Here is a 21,503-nt window from a genome sequence, read left to right as displayed (position 1 = left end):
TCAAACATCATTTCAGATTCCTCGATGAACAGCTGAAACGAGTCTATAAAAGTGATTAACGTCACACACGGCGACACGTCCACCCGCAACATGCTGAGCTGCAGCGCTAACCTTTCCCCAGGTGTCAAACCTCACTTTGAATGCATCTCTGATCAGACTCGGGCGACAAAATCCAACAATCAAAGTGTCAAATCTTCACAAGAACCAGCATGCTAGAACGTTAAACGCTCCGTGAACGTCGCGTCAGTGAGTGAACCGAGCCGGAAAGACTTCAGTCGAAATCATTCTTTAGTCTGGTGTAAAAAAAATAAAATCGCTTTTCACATTTGATTCTGCATGCAAAGATTAAATTTGATATATTTTATTCTATAGAATCTAAAAATATTTATTCGTTTGCTAACTCTCACGCGCGTGTCGATATCGTTGAATCAGAAATCAAACGGCACCTAAAGGTGTGATGGGATCAATGACGATGGGGGGCTTCATTTGATTCTATCCTACCGCCTCCAGGTCCGAGTGTTGCTGGTGCACACGGACTTGTAAGTTTGTCTTCCCGTCTGGAACCCGGGATAGGACACCGGGGCCCCCAGATTTACCTCCGCTACGGACCTCTGAGGCCGCCACTGTCTGGGCAGCGAGCTGTACCCAGCATGACCAGCAGGTGAGGACGCGGCGCTCCTTGTCGGGGACATAAACGGCGGCAGCGGAGCTCGGCCCTGACCTCGGCCCTGACCTCGGCCCTGACCTCGGCTTTGGCTCCACGTGTAGCCGCCTTTCTCCTGTGGGGAAGAAACTCTGGCCGTCCACTCGGCTGGCGGCTCGGGCAGCGTCTTCCGCTGAGCCGCCAGGTGGATGTTCGAGGTGAGGGTGTTCTGGAGGTCGTGGAAAGCAAACGCTTCATCCACCAGGCCGAGGGGGTGCCGGGAGGCGGCTTCCCAGGGAGTGAGGGATTTGCGGCCCATCTCCAGCCGGGACGTCTGCCTCATCGGTGGAGCTGTGGAGGATCGGACCGGAGGCCTGGGGGAAGAAGAAGAAGAAGCCGAAACGGATCGCTGGCCTTTGGATGAAAGGTGGTAGCTCCGGCCAAGTGCCTGCAAAGAAAGACCCAGACGCGTTCATTTTAGTAAAGGTTCGTTTTCTTTGGCTGGCTGGCAATCCGGCCAAACTAAATCCTCCTTGCCAACATACCTGAAGTGCTGTGATGCCCTAAATTCTCATTTAAAGTTAAAAAACAGAATTTATTTTATGTAGAAATATACAAAATCATAAAATAACCAACAAATTATTGTAGTTTTAAAGTTCCAAAAGCTTTTGGGGATACAACATTTCAAGACTATTTAGACTGAAATGTCCATGAATTCTGAATTCCTCAGAACAACTGGCAGACGAGAGCACCTGGAGTCCCCAGAATGCACTGCTTTCACTGACAATGGTGATGCAGAAGATGCTAAATGGGAAGCCAGGACCGGCGAGGGATACGAGGGGAAACAGAACATCCCCCCCCCTCACGCTTCTCATTCCCGCAGGATGAAGCAGACGCTGCTGCCATCGTCTGGTGAAAGCCGTGTAGGATCAGCAAAAGGCAGGAGGGGGGGCTGGAATGAAAGGAGCGCAGACACAGAAAGAAACGGTCGACAGGGCAAAGGAGGAGATTCTGTGCTCGACGGCAACAGGAAGTCAGATAGAATAGTGTCAGCTCAATTAAGAGGCATTGAGTTTCAATCTAGTCTAATAATGGCGTCCATCCTGACATCATCAGGATCGACCAATCGGCCTCTAAAGTGCTGTTAAAGTAGATTCCTACATCCAGGTATGGACAGAACGTTTGGGAGGAATAGAAGGAACACAAAGGGGCACGCAGAGAGCAAAATAAAGGAAAGTCAAACAAGGATAAAAGACATTTTAATGGCACAGCAGTGAATCATACAGAGAGTGCACTGGGAAGAGAACACACGAAGGAAAGGGTTAAAGAAAAGAACGTGAAGAACAGAAACAGCCCGGGTACAGAAAACGGATTTGCGAACATGAAATCATCTTCTGTTGCTCATTCGTCAACTCGAAGCACGGAGGAGTTCGTACTTTTTCCATTACCGGACAAATCGGCCTGAAATAAAGTGGCTGCAGCTGGCTTGAGAGGAAATCTAAGCCGACCATCTCTGGAACTCGCCGCCGCCTCCGCCAGGCGCTTTAAATATAGCATCCGACGTGACGCAACAGCTGTTAAAAAAGCTTAAAATAAAATGAACCTACTTAGGTAGGTGTTCTGGAAAAGGAGCCAGGGGAAAGCCACTGAGGAATAAATAAAGTTCAAGCAAGATAACGTCAGGCGTCCCTTCTCGAGCCTTTACCTGAAGCTCGACGGCGCCATTACACAATCAGCCCGCTGATGACATCGCTAGCGTTGCTAATTTAGCCTTCCACTTGGTACCGTTCTACCCCAGAGACCCCAATCGATCCCCTTTACTGCTTTGTTATAGTTCAGGTGATCATTGCTGTTCAACTTATAATTTACATTTGTTATATCCTGAATTTTTCCTCTTTTGAAAGTTCGACTTCCTGTTTCTCTCTCTCGGGTACCATTCCCTTCCTTTCAGTTGTGACTGAGCATCCCGCTCCCCTACATTCTTAAACTGACATTACTTTAGATAATTAATCAATCTTTTAATATTTGGGGGGGGGGGATATGTTTCAGTATCCATATCCACATGCATGCTTTTTTCAAGCAGGCACGAATCAAGTCGCCATCAAACCACCAGATTTACTCTTCGGGAGCCGCCGCGGGCTTCCAAATCTGAGCAGAGCCCTTTTGAGCTGTGAATTTAGGTTTCGGGGCCGCTGCAGGGTTGCCGCCTGATGCAGATTCCGGCCTTGCAGCAGCAGGAAAGCCGGGACCGCCAAAGCTACCTGGTGGCTGTGGCAGGTATTGAGGTGCTGAGGGTGTTGCCATGTAGGGCGGGCTATTAGCAGGTTGGTAAGGGGAGTTGGGAGACTGAGGAGCTTGGGGGTGATAAGGGGGCGGGGCAGGTTGCTGATACTGTTGGGTACATGCTTGCTGGTATGGACCCCCCACAGGTTGTTGATAAGGGTTGGATATTGGATAGATATTGATTGGGTTTTGGTGGTAGTGGCTATCATGTATCGTAGGCTGCATGGGCATCCCATAGGCCTGTTGTGGGTACGGGGCATCATAGGGTCCAGGTTGCTGGACAGGGCCCACCTGATTGTATCTAACTGGTTGGTTTTCGACCGGAGGGTTCGGAGGTGGACATTCAGGTTTTGGTGCAGGAGGCGGAGTCTCTGCCGCAGGGCCAAAGGTAAAGAGTGAGGAATTGAGTTGATAGGGCTGATGCTTCATAACATCTACAACACTGAGGGGTTTACGGGTCGCTATTGGCTTCTCTTTGCCCTTTTTCTTGCCTTTGGCTAAAGGGCTACTTGGAGGGGGCTGCTTCGTTGCTGCTGGGGGGTAAGAAGGAGACTGAATAGGATTAAATGCCCGTGAAGGTGGAGCACGTACGTTGGGTGAATATTTCCACTCATTCGGTAGGGAAACGGATGGCGACGTGGACCGGCTCGCCTTGTTGGCTTCCACGGACTCGGAGTCCACAACGAACTTCTCCATGCGGGACTGCCTCTTGGCAAACATGTCGGCTCCTTTCCCTCTGACTGCCGGCATCTCAAAAGACGACCCTTGTGATGACGGGTTGAAAACGGTTGCCATCGGGTTGATGGGCGATGACGCTCCTCGGACTGTGAAAGAGTGAACCCGCTGCGGTGGGGGCGGAGGGGTTTGATTTCGTGGGGCACTCTGTGGCGGATGCCAAGGTTTTGGAGAGGGACGCATGTTCACCATTGACGTGGACACGTTCGCAGGTGTTTGCTGTGACTGTGGTCCCCAGGTATTCGCAGGTGTCTGAGGATGCGTTTGAGCTGGTGGCCAGGTATTCATTGACAGCTGTGCTGAAGCCTTTGAAGTGGACTGTTGCCAGGCGGGTTGTGGCGTGGGCTGCGGTGGAATGGGTTGACCCCAAGGTGGCTGATGTTGGGCTTGATTTTGCTCTTGGGCCCAGGAACTCATTGCAGGCTGTTCGTGTTGTGAAGGGTTCTGGGCCCACGATGGCTGGGATGGTTCCTGAGCAGGTACTGGTGCCCACGGATTCAAATCTGCTTGGGGCTGCACTGGTGGTTGTATTTGGCTGGCTTGGATCCAAGGTGGCTGAACCTGGGCTTGAGAAGGAGGCCATGTGCTAATTGAAGGTTGCTGCTGCTGCTGTTGAGGCGGAGTCGAGTTCCAGGGGGGTTGGGGCTGACTTGGTGCTTGGGGTTGCGCCCAGGATTGTTGTGCAGCCTGATGTTGTGGTTGCTGAACCCATGAAGGTTGCAGCTGGGATTCTGGCTGATTCTGTTGACCCCAGGAGGGTTGTTGCTGGGGTTGTTGCACCCAAGGCTGCTGAGGCTGTGTTTGTGATGGCTGAGCCCATGGGGCCTGTGGCTGTTGCTGCAGTGGGTGGTCTGGAGGTTGACCCCAAGTTGGATGCATTTGCTGCAAATGCTGCTGCTCGTGAGAATGCCCCCAGGGTGGCTGAGGCTGTGTTTGCTCTGGAGGGTGGGCCCAGGAAGGCTGGATGTTTGTGTGAGCTTGTGCTTGAGCTGGAGGCTGATTCCAGGATGGCTGGTTTTGAGGAGTCCAGGTATTTGTCGAGATTTGAGGCTGAGCTTGGGTCTGAGATGTTACCCAGGACAGCCGCGTTGGGGACTGACTTGGAGGTGGTTCCTGGAGCTGCTTCTCAGCTGGATGCCAAGAATTGCTAGATGGCTGCGGTTGAGTTTGAGTCACAAGAGCAGGTTCAGGCTGAAGGGTACCGTATTCTTTTGGAGCCGTCACTTGGAGAGGCTGTTGTTGAGATTCAGGTTCTGGGAGGGGCTGAATCATTGTGGCAGTGCTTGCAGGGACCTCCTGTGGGGCAGGAGGGGGCGAGGACTCAGGGGCAGGTGCAGGTGCAGGGGTTGACTCTATGGCGGGGGCTACAGCAGGTGTGGCTACACTATTTTCCGCCTGTTGAGGCATGTCCTGGTTGGTCATGTCTGGCTGCGAGGACCAAGGAAGAGAGCTGGGGTTGATCGCAGGCTTTGGAGCAACTGGTGGCGGAATCTTGTGTTTAACTGACTGGAGAAAATTACAAGCCTCAGCCCCAAGACTCAGGTAGTCTTCCTCAGGGCCTGATTCAAAGCCCGGCTTCTTATTGCTCTTGTTGAGGAGGTTCAACAGGGCAGGGTTCGGCGATACCTTTGGCGCTTCCTTGAAGGTGAACATAGGCTTGGCGGTATTTCTTTTCCTTGAATCCATCAAAAGACCACTTTTAATGGCCGGAGTAGAAATGCGCTCGTCACGGGACGCAATCTGCTCTCCTTGGCCCACAGAATCTTGATTGGTCCCACTCGTTGCGGGAGCATATGGGGTAGCCGCCATGTTTCCTACGGAGAAAGGCATCGCAGTACGGTTGCTGAATGAACTCTGCATTTCAGCACCACTGACGTCGGTGGAATGGTGCAGCATTTGCTGCTGCTGATACATGTGTTGTTGTTGTTGTTGTTGTCGCTCATACTGCTGCTGGTACTGTTGTTGGTACTGCTGTTGCTCATAGTATTGCTGCTCCTGATACTGCTGGTACTGCTGTTGGCTTTGTTGCTGTCTGTTTACGTCCATGTAAGCGTGGCCTTCTGCTGCAGACTGCACGTAGGAGTGCTCCGCCATCTTCTTCCCGGGCTTCTGGACAGCCTCGACGGGAATCCCCTGGCACCTGAGCTCCTCCTGTTCGGCAGAAATCTCATCCATCCTTTGACGCCGCTGGGCAAACATGGCGGCACCCTTTCCCTTGGTTTCCGGCAAACATTCCATCTCCGCTTGGTTTTTCAGGTTCCTTTCGATCTCAAGGAGGCCCCTGTCCCAGTTGATGGTTAGCACACCTTTGCTACCGTGGGTATCAGTGAGGAAATGCTTGTCTATCTCAGAACCCTCAGGAGCCACAAGGGTAAGTTCAACAGTGTGGGTCTCGTTTTCCCCGTCCTCTTCGTCGCTAGACTCCGGGTCGTCCTCTCCTGTGCCGTAGCTCACGAGAGTGTATTTCTTGGCCCTCTGCCGATGTTTTTTGAACATCAACACCCCCTTGTTGTTGGGGTTGGGTGGAGCAGCCGTAAGAAGGAGGGCGATACGTTTACATTTGGACTTGGCCTCTTTCAGGTGCTTCTCGGACAGACTCTCGCTGCGCCTGAGCCCTGGACGGAGGAGGAAGGGAGAGAGGTCAGGAACGTGGAATAAAGATCGAATCAAAATGGAGTATGGATTAAAAAAAAACACACAACTTAAACTCTTGAAACAGTTGCTTTCCTTTATCTCTATTCTGTTTGTTCTTCTGAGCTCTTTCATCAGTTACTTGAGGATTACTCGCACAACTGTGCATGACTTAATTACTTTATTATCAGTGTGGAAAGCTATTTTTAGGAGACAACAAATGTCAGACTAAAATATAATTACGTCTCAGAACAGCGTTAAGTCAGGCGCAAAGCAATTCATTACAGCGCTGATATTGACCTTCTGCAAAGAAACGCATTTTAAAAATAATGTTCCGTGAAAAAGCAGGAATGACTGAAGACAATTAAAGCAACTGATTAAACTAAAGCCAATAAATAAATGTTATATTCAAATCACAGCCTACTTAATATTCAAATTCATCCGTCCACAGCTTTGTAGTATGATTAGACCAAATTTGCTCATTCGGTTGAACAAAAAGAAAAAAACAGCAAGTCCCCAATTCTCTGTCCTGCGTCTTATATCCTACGTTGTCCACAGAGAATAAAGCGAGCAGCCGGCATGCAATAAGTCCACCAGGTCCAGAGCGTCTCTATCCGTCCTTAGCGGTCACTTCACAAGCTCTCCGCTCAAATCCTCCTGTTCGTCTGAAACATGCATCAAACCCACGTTTTAAATCACGGCATGAACAAACTAAAACACGGGCTTACTGTTTTCCTTTTATATTCCTGCAGGACTAACCTGAAGGTGGCGGCGGGACAGCGGGAGTGAGGGACGGAGACTCTTTTTTAGCCCAGTTAAAGCACCCAGTTTGAAGGCATCAAGTATCACTGGGGGGGTGGGGGGGGGGGGCACATGCTGGTGTCCGTCAAACAGCTACTTCTGCAGGCGTCGCCAACATGCTGGTGCTATATTTATGTCGTCAGCACAGCATGCAGGAGAACCTCGGCATCCATATTTATCATCGTCGCTCTTCAGAAAGGAGGATTTATGAAGTGGAGCGGCCTCTCGGGCTCTCGGCTGATCATTCCCTTAATCCCGACGCTATCTATAAGCGGGTTTTCTGGCTGCGCCGCTCCGATTCCGTTGAAGGTACGGACGTCCCTTCTCCAACCGGAGAACATCGACTCAAACTATTTTGAACAGCAGGCTTTGGAATACACGTGCTGCTTGCAGATTCTCTCTCAAAGAGCCGCTCGCTCCCCTTAAACGCAGGAGAAAAGAGCCGATACAGGATGCGAGATCCAACGAAAGCTACTTACTGGCGTGCTTCGCCCGATGCTTGTGTGGTTTGTCTTTGTCCCCTTCCGAATCGGAGTCCTGCTCTTCCGCCGGTGTCCCCTCCTCTGAGGGAATTCCAAATGAGACGGTGAAAGACTCCGGGACCCCCTTGCAGGGTCCTCCTTGCTCTCCTTCGCTTTGGGCTCCGGCGGTTCCACTGACCCCGGGGCCACCCACGCTCAGGATGCCCCTCCCTGCTCCTGATGCTGCGGGCGGCTGCAAGATGACCTCCACTTGCCCCGGCATCGAAGGGGAGCCGAGCACCACCCCGTGCTGCCCCAGCGGCTCCCGGACGGCGGACGGTCCGGGGTCATTGGTTGTGGGCGCGGTGGCGTGAATCATCTGGACCGCCTCTCTGTTTGAGAGTTCTCCCTGGATCCCGTAGGCGCTCCCCAGAGCTGTGGAGCCCATCTCATCCATGGATTGCCCCGACAGGGACACCTGGAGCTCCACCATAGCCCCCGGGGAGAAGCAACGCTGCACGTCTACCTTCTCCTCAAAAACAGGTATCTGGTCCCTCAGACCACCGGGTGGGGGGACATGCAGCTCCGTGGAAAGCAGCTGGGGCTCCTTAGGGAATCCCGTGTTGCTGTCGGACTCCTCGGTGTAAGCCTCGTCCTGGGACTCTGATATGTAGAGCTCCCTGGGACTTTGGGACCTGTGCTTCGGGGAGAGGATGTGGAGGGTGGTGCTTTGGAAAACTGAATCCGATGAGTCTCTCTGGCCCCGGAACGCTTCGTCTGGTTCGTAGTCTTCTGGGCTGATGGTCCCGTATCTTTCAGAAGAGAGTGGAGAGCAGGGATGAGAAGTGATTTTGTCTTTTTGCTCAATAATCATTCATAAACATTGGTATTAAGAAGAAACAGAACCCCCCCCCATTACACATTTCTTTAGGTTCTCCCACCCACATTAAAGACCCAACGTTTGCACAAATCTTTGCTTGCGATTGTTAAATTACAAAACCACTTGAATGAGAGATACGTCATCGCCGAGGAATGGAGCCGTTAGATCTGAGGGGGGACATAAATCTCGTCTCCCAGCACGCAAGTTTTAAAAGTCATCAAGTGGGTTTAATCTTCACGCCTCGTGTTAAACGAAAGGGTCAGGTTGCTAAGGAGGAAAATAATAAAGCTCCCCACATCGCTCTGCTCCATTTCCACCCTCAAGGTCAGCGAGGAACGGCCAAGATCTTTGACTCGAGGGATTGAATTTAAATCCGTTAGCCACTCGTCGTGTTGAGTGGCGTATCATAATACGCTTTTATAGCCACAAGCTGAGGTCATCTTCTCTGCAGGTCCACAGAGACAAGATTCTGTAGTCCTGCAGTCACAGAAACAATCTTTGCACTCGCCCGGTGCGACTTCTGCACCTTTTATAGCCACGTAGATCTTAGCGTTAAATCAGAAAAGCCGGTTAGAAGGTGAGCTCATTAATATCCGAAGACAGGAGCGCACGTATAAACACAGACGGCCTGTGATGCGAAACGGCACGGGCCATAAAGCAACATGCTATCTAAATGCTGATAGAGTGGCTCAATCATCTCCGTGACCCCCCCCCCGACCTGCTGCGGTGCACGGACTGATAGACTCGACATTTACTGAAGTCATTTCAAATCAGACGCGTTTTCTCCACCTCACAGATGCACCACCTTTTGAGAAGCAGCTGCAGGCAGTCGACGGACGCGTCGATGAGCGCCAAGGCCCGTAAAAGGGTGAGATCCGCACACGGCTCGCCGTTCAGCGACACCGCCTCGTCGCCCTCCTGCACCCCGGCCAAGAAGGCGCGCCCGCCATCTTCTACCTGCAGGAGAAAGACAAGAAGAAATCTTACATCAGGTGAGGTGGAGAATAAATAAGATGCAATACAACAAAAAACAAAACAAAAACCTGACTTGCAGTAACGCGCTTTGGCCACTGGGTGCCGCTGCTAACACACGTCTCACCATGCATGAATATAAACCAGTTTATTCCATTATAGTTTCTTTGAAATAAAATAAAAAAAACTTTTTCTTTCAGCATCCTTTTCAGAGGATGAAGAATCCGTCTAAACTCCGCCCACACTTCCGGTCTTACTGCCTGCATTTCAAACCCATGATGAATTTTGTCATCCTTAAAAAAAACAGGTAATCCAACGTACGCAGTCTTAAATTCACAAACGTAATAAAAACAACCGACTTTACGTAGAGAAATCTTTTATGAGTGACTTTAGAGCGCTCCTATAAAAGCGCTCTCAGTTTTTAGGAGTTAACGGTGTGTGAAAAGGCCCTATAAGGCAGCCTATGCGCCGTCCATTGGGACCCCCCCCCCCCTAACCAACGGGGAGGACGGTTTGTCTGGAAGACACAGCCAAACCTGCTCCTGCTCCAAAAAAGGAGGGGAAACATTACCCCCCCCCCCCCCCACACACACACACACACACCTGGTGCGTCAATGTGTGTCTAATAAGTGCTGCAACGTGTGCGTCAGAGTTTACAACGGCATGACGTGGGGGTGCAATTAACCAAGATTATCCTGGGATTTTAAACGTACACAAGCCCCCCCTAAAAGAAATATGTTCTCTAGAAAGTTGTGTTCAGGAACATTTCCCAACCGTTCAGATAAACCGAAGGACTCGTGTGTTTTTTGGAAGCTTTTGAGGATAAATACGCCCAGAAAAAAATGGGTTTGATGAAAAAATATACTGAAAAGCAGCTTCTTAAAACTATCAAAACTCCAGCTTTGTTGTTTGACTTGGCAAACTCCTGCTGATTTGGTGATTCGGGCCGGGAATCCTTCAACTCAGAGCAACGGCACAAATAAAAAAGCTGCAGACGCGCTCATCCGTTTAGATAAAGCCACAAAGAAACGTTTTTCACCTTCTTCTTCAACCAGAGGTGAACATTTAGTTTATCTGGCTTTTAAAAAAACAAATCAAACAGCGACCTCATCAACTTTGTAGTCGGGCCAGAACTCAAGACGACCACTGGCCTCCCTTATATGGCCAGAAGCCTTCGGGGGTGGATGGCCTTACGCCGCTGCGGCTGTCAGGACGCCTAACAATCACTTCTCTCCTCCAGAAAGCAAAGCCTCCAACAGAAGCCTCACAACAAAGCGCCTTCTCGTTTGTCACGATCCTGGAATGCTGGCTCTGAGCGAGCTTTCAGCGCAGACCCGGCTCTCCGTGCGTTCTGAGAAGACTTAGGAGGTATGTTTGCAGTTATAAGTTCCAGATGAGGACCGAACGCCCCCGCTGCACCAGTATGAGGCACATCCCCGTAACGGGCCCACAATTAAAGCAGTAAATCACACGGGGGGGGCTTTACCCCACATGCAGGAGGTCAAACCTGCACAGTTTTGCGTCATAAATGATCTTTTTTTTTTTTGCATCATTTGCTTTGCCTCAGTTCTGTGTAGATTTAATTTGACATGCCGGGGGTGAGGGGGGGTGAGGGGGGGGGGGGGGGGTAAAAGGTTCGCACGCATCATTTATGTGAGCATCTTCTCCCTCCCACCAACAGACCAGATGTTTGGGAGCTCATTAAAAGTGTGCGCGCCGGCCGACAGGCGAGACGGGTCCCCCCCTTTTGAGGAGAGTCGGGCGTCTGTCGTGGAGACGATCTACGGATGCTCGCAGGAATGCAGCGAGACAAACGTTTACATTTCCACCCGATGAGGGATCTGCGTGCGTCCGCGCGTGCGTCCTGAGACCATATATAGAGTTTAGAGAGTAGAGACGCGCCCAAATCCACTACGTTTCATTTAAACTCGTTTATTTCAGGATCCACGCACTTTTTTTTGCACGCACGCACGCACTAACTCGCACTTCAAGTTGCACTGAAGGCGCAGCAGGATGCGGCAGGTGGCTCGGAGCAGAGACACGACGCGCGCATTGGTGCGCAACCATGTGAAGGAATGTCTGGTCATCACGCGGAAAAGTTTGTTCCCGTCACGCTTCGAACCGCGTTATCGCGTGCACGACTGTTGCGTGGTTACATCACGCGCGTGCGTTTTTGTGTGCGTCTTTGCGTGAGTGATAGCAGATCTCACTCCCCTCTTGTCCCTGACCATATAAGGGTGGCGAGGACTCCGGCCCCAAAACACAGCCAAAGGAGAATAAAAAAAAACCTCCATTAGTCTGTTCTGCATTTAAAAAACTTTATTTATAATAAGAAAGCGCGTTCATGCGAACGTTTCTTGAAATCCCAACTGGATAAAAACATTTTTTCATCCTAGCCCGAACACATCCGACGCGGAACCAACCCGATCGATCCGTACCTGGGAGACGACGAAGGGTCTGTAGGTGTCCCCCCCCTGCCCCTCTCGCAAGGTGAACCCCCACGGCGCGCCGCCACGCAGCGTCACGCAGATGTAATCCCCGAAGCCCATGCTGCGCGCAGCCACGGAGCCGTCAGCCGGAGCAGCACCTCCCGCAGCACGGCTGCGTGATCCCCATCATTCGAGTTCCCCTCGAGTCCAACCCGCCCAGGAAACGTCACGGCGCGCGGACCCGCCCGCGGGCGGTGCGCGCATGTGGTGGTGACCGAGGGCATCGCGATGAACTGGGAGTAATGGGAGAGAACGGAGGCGGAACCGTGACCGTTTACTGGGATACATGATGTTCACGACATGGGAACGTTTTTAAGGATTAAAGCGATGCGCCCATTTTGTCTTATTGTGAAAGTCCGAGTCGGTTTCCTGTACGTGAGCTTTATTTTGACATTTTACTCCGAGTGTGGACTTTTGGTTTTAATTAACTTTATTCTGTTTCAAGTACTCTGAGATCACTTTTTTTTCCTCAAAAACGTGACCATCTGTTTCCAGACTATCATTTTACCTTATATATATATTTTATTTACAAAAATAAGACACAAAAAATACTGTGCTGGAAGGAAATGACACAAAAGTCCGTCTTGTATCATATCGGCCAAACTTCAGCCATTTTTAAATCAATATAATTACGGAATACTTTTATGAGGTCCTTTTGTTGTCATTTTTCGTATGTTACGTTACATGTGTTACGTTACGTTACATATGTGTTACGTTACGTTACATATACATGCACGTAACAGCCCCGTCGATCAGACGCGCTCCCGTCGTACCGGAGGTCAACGCGTCACCGCTCAGACGGTGAGGAAACACCGACGCGTTGCGGGTTCGGGTCCTCGGCCCGGTGCTGACGTGTATTAAGCGCCCTCTACTTCGCGCATGCGCAATAGAGCCTTGTCGCGTCGGCTAGCAATTCAGTTACCACAGCAGGAAGTCAGATGTGGGCTTTTCAAGTTAAAAGCATAACCCTAGTTTAAAAAATGTATTTATATCTAAATAATACCGTCGAAAATTATACCAAATTAATTATAAATTAATCTTTAATAGAGCGTCGTGGCACGCGAGCCATTTGTTGCCTCAGAGGGCGTGTAATAGAAAATAATATCTATATTTTGGAATGCCAAACCGGGAAGACTTTCTTCCTGCGGTGGAGGTTAGCGTTAGCCGACAGAGCGACCGGCGCCTCGCCGAGTTTGACGTGGCACTCCGCTTTTACCGACGGCGAGGAAGACTCCCCGGTTTTCAGGTGAGCGCGGTTCCGAAGGCGTTCACAGATATCGATCACCCGAACGCGTCGTTGTGTGTTCGGCGCGGCTGGTTCGGTGTTTGAACGCGCCTCGAGCTCAGAGGAAAACTTTATTGATATCTCCGGGTAGCTAGCAAGATGTTCTCTCAGCGCGTAATCGATACCGAACGAGTGTCGCCAATGTCTTCTTCATCCCGTGCCTTACACCGATGTGTTACACCTTAAATCGTCCCCCACAGAGAGGACAATGTCCGGCTTGGACGCGCAGGTTTTCTTTTTTTTTTTGACGTCGTAACGGTTTGACGTGGCAGTTCCGAGAAGCAGCCATCTCACCATTTAACCCCGTTATACCCCCCCCCCCCCCCCCGGTGTAATCATTTTACCGGTTTGTTGCCTAGTAACGAGGCGTTGTCACCGGCAGCTGCTATTTTTGTTGACACAGACTTGTTGTGAAAATGTTTCTACACCTGAACCAGAGCTTTATAAATGGATTGATTCACCTTTAAATACACTAAAGCGAGTTTAAAGGCCGGATAACACGCAAACACAGGCCGGTCCGCTCCGAAAGCAAAAGTCCATCTGACGGCGTTGATCATTATGACGTCATGCCGGTGAGTGTCGTCGGAAGGGATTTTGAAATATAGATTTCTATCAATAAGGCGGAGGCAAAGTGAAGTCTCCATTTATTTTTATTTATATTTATATTTTTATTTATTTATTTCTTTGGACCGTACCAACTCTAAAGTCTAAACTGCTCCTTCACCTGAACAGGTTGTCCAGATGAGCAGCCAGTAACAGCCAGCATGAGTCACCAGGGTTACGTTGCCGCGCCCCCGTACTCCCAGGCCCAGCCGGGGATGGGGGGCTACCAGGGCGGCTTCGGGGGCGCTCCTGCCCCGCCCCTCTACGGTCACTATGGGGGACCGCCTCAGGGACTCGACCCCCCTCCAGCAGGTCCTGAACGTCCTCTAGAACGGTCCGGTTTGTGTCCTCCTGTTTTACACGTCGTCCATTCCTCGCTGCAGGTGTGATGAAATCACCTGCCCCCCCCCCTGCCGCCGCCATGCCCCCACCTCCAGCGTCCAGTCAGTTCAATCCCAACGTCCAGCAGAACGGCGCCCACCCTCAGAGGTGAGCGTTCACCAAAGTTCAGCATCCTGAGGGTGGAGATGAAGAACGCTCCCCAGAAAACGGTCATTCTTATTTCCCTTCTGGTTTTGGTTTTGTTTTGCTCTTCTGTGCCTCAGATACCCTTCTGCACCAGCTGCCTCCCCCCCTTATGGACAACCCCCGCAGTCCCCACACAACAGCATGGCCCCGCCCCCACAGCATCAGCTGACCAATCAGATGAATGCTATGAACTTGGGAAACTATGGTAAGTCAGCTCCTCACTCATTTCTGCTCAATAAAGTTTTTTATTGATAGGATTTGAATGGATTTTTTTTATAGCCCCCGGCCCCCGACACGGCGCTCCTCCCCCAACGAGCTCCGTAGCGCAGCCGCCTTTCCAAGCTCCTCCTCCTCCTCCGGGAATGGGCCAGCCTCGGATGCACCCGGGCCCACAGCCGCCCCACATGTCTCCGCCCCACATGTCTCCGCCCCAGCCCCCCCCAGCGAGCATGCCGGTGGCCGGCCAACCAATGGGTGGGCCTCCCATGACGAGCATGGGCAGACCCTTCCCCGGACCGCCCCCTCCAGGCCCCGGGGGTTTCCAGCAGCCTGGCCCCCCAGTAGGTCCACCAGGGTACCCACAACAAGCAGGTAACTTCTCTAACACCCCCCCCCCAGAATTTGAACTTCAAAGAGAGATAAATGTGATCTCATAGCTTCAGGTCGGTTTGGGGGCCAAATGGCCGGGCCACAGCCAGGCATGCCGGGGGCCTTCCCCGGATCACCAGGCGGCCTGGGGGGGCCGCCTCAGAAGAAGCTGGACCCCGATTCCATCCCCAGCACGGTGAGTAGATCCCAGTTTCTGGTCTGGAATCCGATTGGACCCTGACGGACCGCTCCCCCCGCTTCAGACCCAAGTGATCGAAGACGACCAAGCGAGACACGGCGGGCGGCTCTTCACCACGAACATCAGGGGACAGGTCCCCCCCCTGGTCACGACCAGCTTCACTGTGCAGGACCAAGGTAGCGAAGACGAGGACGAGGACGAGGGCGAAGGCTCTCCCCTCGTAAATCCTAGCGACTGATATCTGGTCCCGCCTCTGCTGCTCATCTCAGGCAACGCCAGCCCCCGGTTCATGCGCTGCACCACCTACACCCTACCGTGCACCGCCGAGCTCGCCAAGCAGTGCCAAGTACCGCTGGCGTGCACCATCAAACCCTTCGCCCGCCTGCCGAAGGACGAGGTAAGTCCTGGGTTCAAAGCCGGTCCGACACGGAGGGTTCATCTGCACCGCCTGCAGCCCCGCCCGCAGCCCCGCCCGCAGCCCCGCCTGCACCGCGTCGGGAGGCACCAACATCCATTCAGCTCGTTTGTCTACCCGTGCAGAACCCCCTCTTCGTCGTGGACCACGGCGAGACCGGCCCGATCCGCTGCAACCGCTGCAAGGCCTACATGTGTCCCTACATGCAGTTCCTGGACGGCGGCCGCCGCTTCCAGTGCGGTTTCTGCAACTGCGTCAACGAAGGTGGGCCTCGAAACGACGCAAGCGAGCCAGAGAGAGAACCGGACTCACAGAACCGAACCGCCTCGTTCCTTCCCCAGTGCCGGCCTTCTACTTCCAGCACCTCGACCACATGGGCCGGCGGGTGGACTTCTACGAGAGGCCCGAGCTGTCCCTGGGCTCCTACGAATTCATCGCCACCATGGATTACTGCAAGGTAACCGGGCAGAGCGCTTCCTTCAACGCCAGGGGGGGGCGGGGCTACAAAGACGGGTTCACGAGCCAACAACGGAAGTCGTGATGCTCATTATCTCTGGCCGAGGTCGTAGGTTGTGTGTTCATTCCTCACTTCCTGTTTGTAATCAGCTCTCCTCCTCCAGAACAACAAGCCCCCCAACCCCCCCGCCTACATCTTCATGATCGACGTCTCCTACAACAACATTAAAAGCGGGCTGGTCAAGCTGATCTGCGACGAGCTGAAGACCCTGCTGGATCACCTGCCCAGGTACGCACGAGCGAGTAGAGACGGCTCCGCCCCCTTTTCGGGACGCCCGCGCCTAAAATAGCTTTTCTATGTTTCCTTCCTGACTCTCAAACCGCAGCCCAGAGTTTAATCTGGTTCTATCCGTCAAAGCAGACATCTCGAGATCCGTTCAGGGAAGGACTCGTTCTCCGTTCTGGGCTTAAATTGAGCCCAAAACGTTCTTTAGAGGAAATGGATGTTTTTCCAGAATATAACGGCGACCTTTCGGGGAAACGTGACGGGTATCCGGCAGGAAGTTAGAGAGAAGTCAGTATTTGAACTTTACTCTTCGGCGGGGCTGTGGTGCAGTTGTCATGGTTACGTGAAGTAATAATACATTAATGATATAAAGATGCTTCGTGATTGTCCACGTTATATAAGATGAACAGTGTTTGATTGTCCTTATGTTTGAGTGAGAAGTTGAAATGACGATCGATCACTTGTTCTGCGTTTCACGTCTTTTATTTGGCAGGAATGACAGAAACGGTTACAGATCAAATAGTTTTACTTTATTATATTTTTCTTATAAACTTTGATTTATCCGTTGTGAAGAGACATTTGCATAAGTTACGTTTTAAACTCCGTCTGAATTTCCGTCGACTGATCGATTGCTTTCACCTGGAAAAGGACTGAGCAGGGCGAACGTGTCGTCACGGCAACGGTCGCTTCATGGGACTCTTCCGTCTCCCCTCCAGGGAGGAAGGCGTGGAGCTCTCCGCCATCAAGGTGGGCTTCGTCACCTACAACAAGATCCTGCACTTCTACAACGTGAACGGCGCCCTGGCCCAGCCCCAGATGATGGTGGTCTCGGACACGGCGGAGATGTTCGTCCCGCTGCTGGACGGCCTCCTCGTCAACTACCGGGACTCCAGAGCGGTCATCAGCAAGTAGGACACGCCGCAGGGCCACGCGGAGCGCCGGAGCCGCTCCTTAAAATGACCCCCCCCCCCCCCCCTCTGTCCCCCCAGCCTCCTGGACCAGATCCCTGACATGTTTGCCGACACCAACGAGAGCGAGACGGTCTTTGTCCCCGTCATCCAGGCCGGAGTGGAGGCCTTCAAGGTGAGCTCCGAGCTTCCCAAATTACTTTCCTCACCCCAAAGCGCTGCCGTCTTGGTTTTTACACGATCCTCGATCGCCCGACTTATCGGCGGGGAGACGTTCTCTCTCCCCTCCCGACGTTTGTGTTCGCCGTGAAGCCCCGCGAACGTTCCCAAAGATATGAGGTCGACTTCTGGCAGGCGGGAAGGGGAACATTCACACAGCAGCGCGGTCTGGAATCGTTTGCTCATGCCTGTTCACCGCTAGCTTTGAAGTCCATTTTGTAACACTTTGGCTTTTGTGTATTGATATCGGAGGACTTTGGAGTGTGAGATCTTAGAGTCTGAACGACCTTTCACCCCAGGGCATTAATGGTCGCCACCTCTGACTCACGTTTCACCCTCGTTCATCCGTCTCCCCGACGCAGGCAGCCGAATGCAGCGGGAAGCTCTTCGTCTTCCACTCCTCCATGCCCACCGCCGAGGCCCCGGGAAAACTGAAGAACAGGGACGACAAAAAGCTGGTCAACACGGACAAGGAGAAGGTGAGGAGCCGCCGAGACCCGCCGGACCTCGTCCCTCGGCCGCCATTCCTTGAACCCTGTCCCGCTTCCCCGTCAGACCCTCTTCCAGCCCCAGAGGGGCGTGTACGAGCAGCTGTCCAAGGACTGCGTGCTTCAGGGGTGCTGCGTGGACCTCTTCCTCTTCCCCAGCCAGTTCACGGACGTGGCCACCATGGCCGACGTGCCGTCGCACACCGGAGGCTCCGTCTACAAGTACAACAACTTCCAGGTGCCACGAACGCAGCGAAGGGCGTGTCCGCGCCTCGTAGGAGGCGTGGCCTATTAGGAGACATCCCATAGGAACAACGAACATGGGAAAACGGCTCAAACCGCTTTCAATGACTTGCTGTGAAGTCGCTGAATGAAACCAGAGCTCGTTTGCTGCCACCTGCTGGTCAAAGCGCGTCATCGCTCCGACTCTCTCCCCAGGTGGAGGCCGACGGCGAGCATTTCCTCAGAGACCTGAGGAAAGACGTGCAGAAGAGCATCGGCTTCGACGCCATCATGCGCGTTCGCACCAGCACGGGTGAGGGCACGCCCCGGACCGGCGAGGACACGCCCACCTGTCGGCTCACACCTGAACGCTTCCCCCTCAGGTTTCAGAGCCACGGATTTCTTCGGCGCCATCCACATGAACAACACCACCGACGTGGAGATGGCGGCCGTGGATTGCGACAAGGCCGTCACCGTGGAGCTGAAGCACGACGACGCGCTCAGCGAGGAGGCGGGGGCTCTGATACAGGTCCGTGATCCCTTACGCGCTCGCGTTTGGCGTGGGCGGGCAGTTTAACACCCGGCGATGTCTTCCAGTGCGCCTTGCTGTACACGACGGTCGGCGGCCGGCGGAGGCTCCGCCTCCACAACCTGAGCCTGAGCTGCAGCTCGCAGCTGTCGGAGCTCTTCAAGAGCTGCGAGACCGACTCGCTCGTCAACTTCTTCTCCAAGTCAGGTGAGCGTAAGGCCGGCCCCCTCCGCCCGCGGTTTACTCCCCGCCCCTAACCAACCTGTTGCCACGCCCCCCCCAGCTTACCGCGCCATCCTGAACCAGCCCATCAAAAACGTGAGGGAGATCTTGGTCAGCCAGACGGCCCACATGCTAGCCTGCTACCGGAAGAACTGCGCCAGCCCCTCCGCCGCCAGCCAGGTCGGCGAGCGCCCGCAGTCCACGCCGTCCCCGCCGGGCGACGCCCAACTAAAGATGTCCTGTCGTTTCCTCGCGTAGCTGATCCTGCCCGACGCCATGAAGGTGTTTCCGGTCTACGTGAACAGCCTCATGAAGACCACGCCCCTGGTCGGCAGCGGCGAGCTCGCCACAGACGACCGAGCCCAGCAGAGGCTGGCGGTGATGGCCATGGGGGTGGAGGAGACGCAGCTGCTGCTGTACCCACGGCTCCTCCCGCTGGTGAGGGGGCGGCCATTACATCCCATCTTGTATCTTTGGGGGGGGGGGGGGGGATTTCTGCTTCTTATTGCATCTTAAATATGTTTCAGCACAACATGGACGTTAACAGCGAGGCTCCGCCCACCCGGCTGCGCTGCTCGGAGGAGCGCCTGACGGACTCCGGCCTGTTCCTGCTGGAGAACGGCCACGTCATGTTCCTGTGGTTGGGCCAGGCGAGCCCCCCAGACCTCATCCAGGGCATCTTTAACCTGCCCTCCCTCGCCCACCTGCAAGGAAACACGGTCAGAATAACGACGGCCACGCCCGGTGGAACGCCATCCGAACGTGCCGTTTGTGTCGGTGGGGATTCAGATTCCAGCATTGACCGACCGTCTTTGTGTTTCCCAGGATGCTTTGCCAGAATTAGACAACCCGTTCTCAAAGAAGGTTCGAGCACTCATCAGCGGCGTGCTTGAGAAGAGTCCCAACTCCATGAAGGTGAGCAGGTTTCAATGGTCTCTGGCTCCCTCTAGTGGTGGGAACACAAACCACACCCCTTTAAAGCAACTCGCGCTAATATAAATCATGCGTCAGTGTTAGCGGACGAGCTGAAGCCTTTAAGAGGACAAAGAGAGGATGAAAGTAGTTTCAATTGTCATTTATTATTCTCGGGGTCCACACAGAACAGAACGTGGAAAGTTTGGACCGCTATTAATCACGCTAATTCATCCGCGACACCTTAAGTGCATTTTAAAGCACGCCGGCTGACCTGGTGAATGTAAAAACGCCTCAAACCTGCATCTGGAAGGGAAACGGATGACATGTGCTTACCTTCCCCCCCCCCCCCCCCTCTTAGCTCCAGATGGTGAGGCAGAAGGACAAGCCGGAGATGTTGTTCCGTCAGTTCCTGGTGGAGGACAAAGGCCTGCATGGCGGCGCTTCGTACATGGACTTCCTTTGCTACGTTCACAGGGAGGTAAGGCAGCTGCTCACTTAAAGCCTGCCGCCCAGCGCCGGGAGGCACGGCGTCAAACGGACCACGTGCAAATCTGTCCAGGTGCGTCTCTAGTTCCGTTTGATTGTCGGACGGTGACCCGAGAAATCAGCGACCAAGGGAGAGCCGTCTGAGACGGAACCACGGGAGCCCCAAGCTGCCTTCAGCAAACAGTACGAGCGTCAAATAACCGCTCGTCACCGGAGGACCAAGTGGACCAAGTGGACCGACACGTCTGGACAAAACCAGAACCTGAGGCTGAGGCATCGCTGCGTAAGAAAGGCCACAGGCATGAGCAATATCATAATATATAGCGTTCCACTCTAGCTCGTGTCCAGACGGGGGGTTATTTGTGGTAATACATGTAGAGTTTCAATTCTTTTATTTTATCAAACGTTTAGTAAACATTCCAAAGGAGTTGGCAGAAACGATGCGGGACTGAGAATTATTCCGAGATGGATTCAAACGGGAGAAACGATTTGAAATGTTTTCCTGTTCCTCAAATAGGAATTGGCCAAAAGTATTGGGACAGTAAAACAGTTTCGACTGGATCATCAGGTTTTAAAAAAGTAACTTTTCCTACCAAAGTAAATCCAGTTTCTATTTTCAGCCGTGCCTGTCTTGTGTTTTTGCGCCAATCATGTATGTGTTAGTATTTTTGTGTAAGTGGTCGACAACATGCACAACTTGTCTTTGTAAACGATTACCATCTGCCTTATCGTAGCGGTTGAAATATGTGAGGGGGGTCTGTGGCTGATTTCAGTTTTTTGGGTTGGTATGCAGACGAATCTCAGGTTTGAGAAGCGATTTCATCAGAACTGGAAAGAAAAACCTTTTTTTAGTAGACTTATGGAACTATATAACAAATACTGCTCATTTTTAAGTCTTGACAGCAACATTTCAATCCAGAAAATGAATCTAAATAGAGTAAATTGCCTTTTGACGTTATTGTTTTATTATTCACAGAAAACTTGAACTATTTTTGAATAAAATATTTTTAAGGTAATATTCTTAAATTCATTGTCACAGAATCCAAAATTTCAGTCCTTGTACACTTTAATACAAGCATAAGTTTACATTTAATAAACAGAAAACTTTGTTTCATCGCCTGACTCCGGAACAAACTCTGTTACCATCATGTCACCAGTAGAGGGAGCCAGAGCGATCCTATGTTCCAGTACATACTTAACTAAAATCAAACATCTGGCTGTAAAATAATTGCTTTATAGATTCTCTGCACACGCAAATT

At 52.4% G+C, this 21,503-nt stretch overlaps 2 protein-coding genes across 3 annotated transcripts; one reads left to right on the top strand and one right to left on the bottom strand.

Annotated features, from left to right (window-relative positions):
• Positions 1-1,886: 1,886 nt before the first annotated feature.
• Positions 1,887-12,306, bottom strand: LOC137911403 (synaptopodin-2). The gene is made up of 4 exons (XM_068755771.1): positions 11,845-12,306; positions 9,240-9,391; positions 7,573-8,366; positions 1,887-6,276 (listed from the first exon to the last, which is right to left on the bottom strand). Exons 1-4 carry the CDS (start codon positions 11,953-11,955, stop codon positions 2,759-2,761), a joined length of 4,575 nt encoding a protein of 1,524 aa, XP_068611872.1. The 5' UTR covers positions 11,956-12,306; the 3' UTR covers positions 1,887-2,758.
• A 1,638-nt stretch (positions 12,307-13,944) lies between these two features.
• Positions 13,945-20,863, top strand: sec24d (SEC24 homolog D, COPII coat complex component). Of its 2 annotated transcripts, none has more exons than XM_068755687.1 (22): positions 13,945-14,095; positions 14,167-14,272; positions 14,389-14,516; positions 14,591-14,902; positions 14,974-15,095; positions 15,163-15,274; positions 15,368-15,495; positions 15,639-15,777; positions 15,855-15,970; positions 16,134-16,258; positions 16,972-17,163; positions 17,245-17,338; positions 17,745-17,861; positions 17,938-18,108; positions 18,309-18,405; positions 18,476-18,621; positions 18,690-18,828; positions 18,905-19,023; positions 19,102-19,281; positions 19,371-19,562; positions 19,669-19,758; positions 20,117-20,863. In XM_068755687.1, exons 1-22 carry the CDS (start codon positions 13,945-13,947, stop codon positions 20,255-20,257), a joined length of 3,117 nt encoding a protein of 1,038 aa, XP_068611788.1. In that variant the 3' UTR covers positions 20,258-20,863. The 2 variants fall into 2 exon arrangements, with proteins under 2 accessions (XP_068611788.1, XP_068611787.1); XM_068755686.1 differs by having other exon boundaries at positions 14,968-15,095.
• Positions 20,864-21,503: the final 640 nt, after the last annotated feature.

This window comes from Brachionichthys hirsutus, chromosome 23 (genome assembly GCF_040956055.1).
Source record: "Brachionichthys hirsutus isolate HB-005 chromosome 23, CSIRO-AGI_Bhir_v1, whole genome shotgun sequence".
NCBI classification, from domain to species: domain Eukaryota; kingdom Metazoa; phylum Chordata; class Actinopteri; order Lophiiformes; family Brachionichthyidae; genus Brachionichthys; species Brachionichthys hirsutus.
Note: the sequence above shows the minus strand (reverse complement) of the source record. Positions and strands in the feature narration are given on the sequence as shown.

Coding starts and splice junctions, on each gene's coding strand:
- LOC137911403 (XM_068755771.1), bottom strand. CDS start 11,955: ATGGGCTTCGGGGATTACATCTGCGTGACGCTGCGTGGCGGCGCGCCG. Junction 8,367..9,239: donor CTGCAGCTGCTTCTCAAAAG/GTGGTGCATCTG, acceptor CTCTTCTGAAAG/ATACGGGACCATCAGCCCAG. Junction 6,277..7,572: donor GCATCGGGCGAAGCACGCCA/GTAAGTAGCTTT, acceptor TCCTCCGTCCAG/GGCTCAGGCGCAGCGAGAGT.
- sec24d (XM_068755686.1), top strand. CDS start 13,945: ATGAGTCACCAGGGTTACGTTGCCGCGCCCCCGTACTCCCAGGCCCAG. Junction 15,275..15,367: donor CTTCACTGTGCAGGACCAAG/GTAGCGAAGACG, acceptor TGCTCATCTCAG/GCAACGCCAGCCCCCGGTTC. Junction 16,259..16,971: donor CTGCTGGATCACCTGCCCAG/GTACGCACGAGC, acceptor TCTCCCCTCCAG/GGAGGAAGGCGTGGAGCTCT.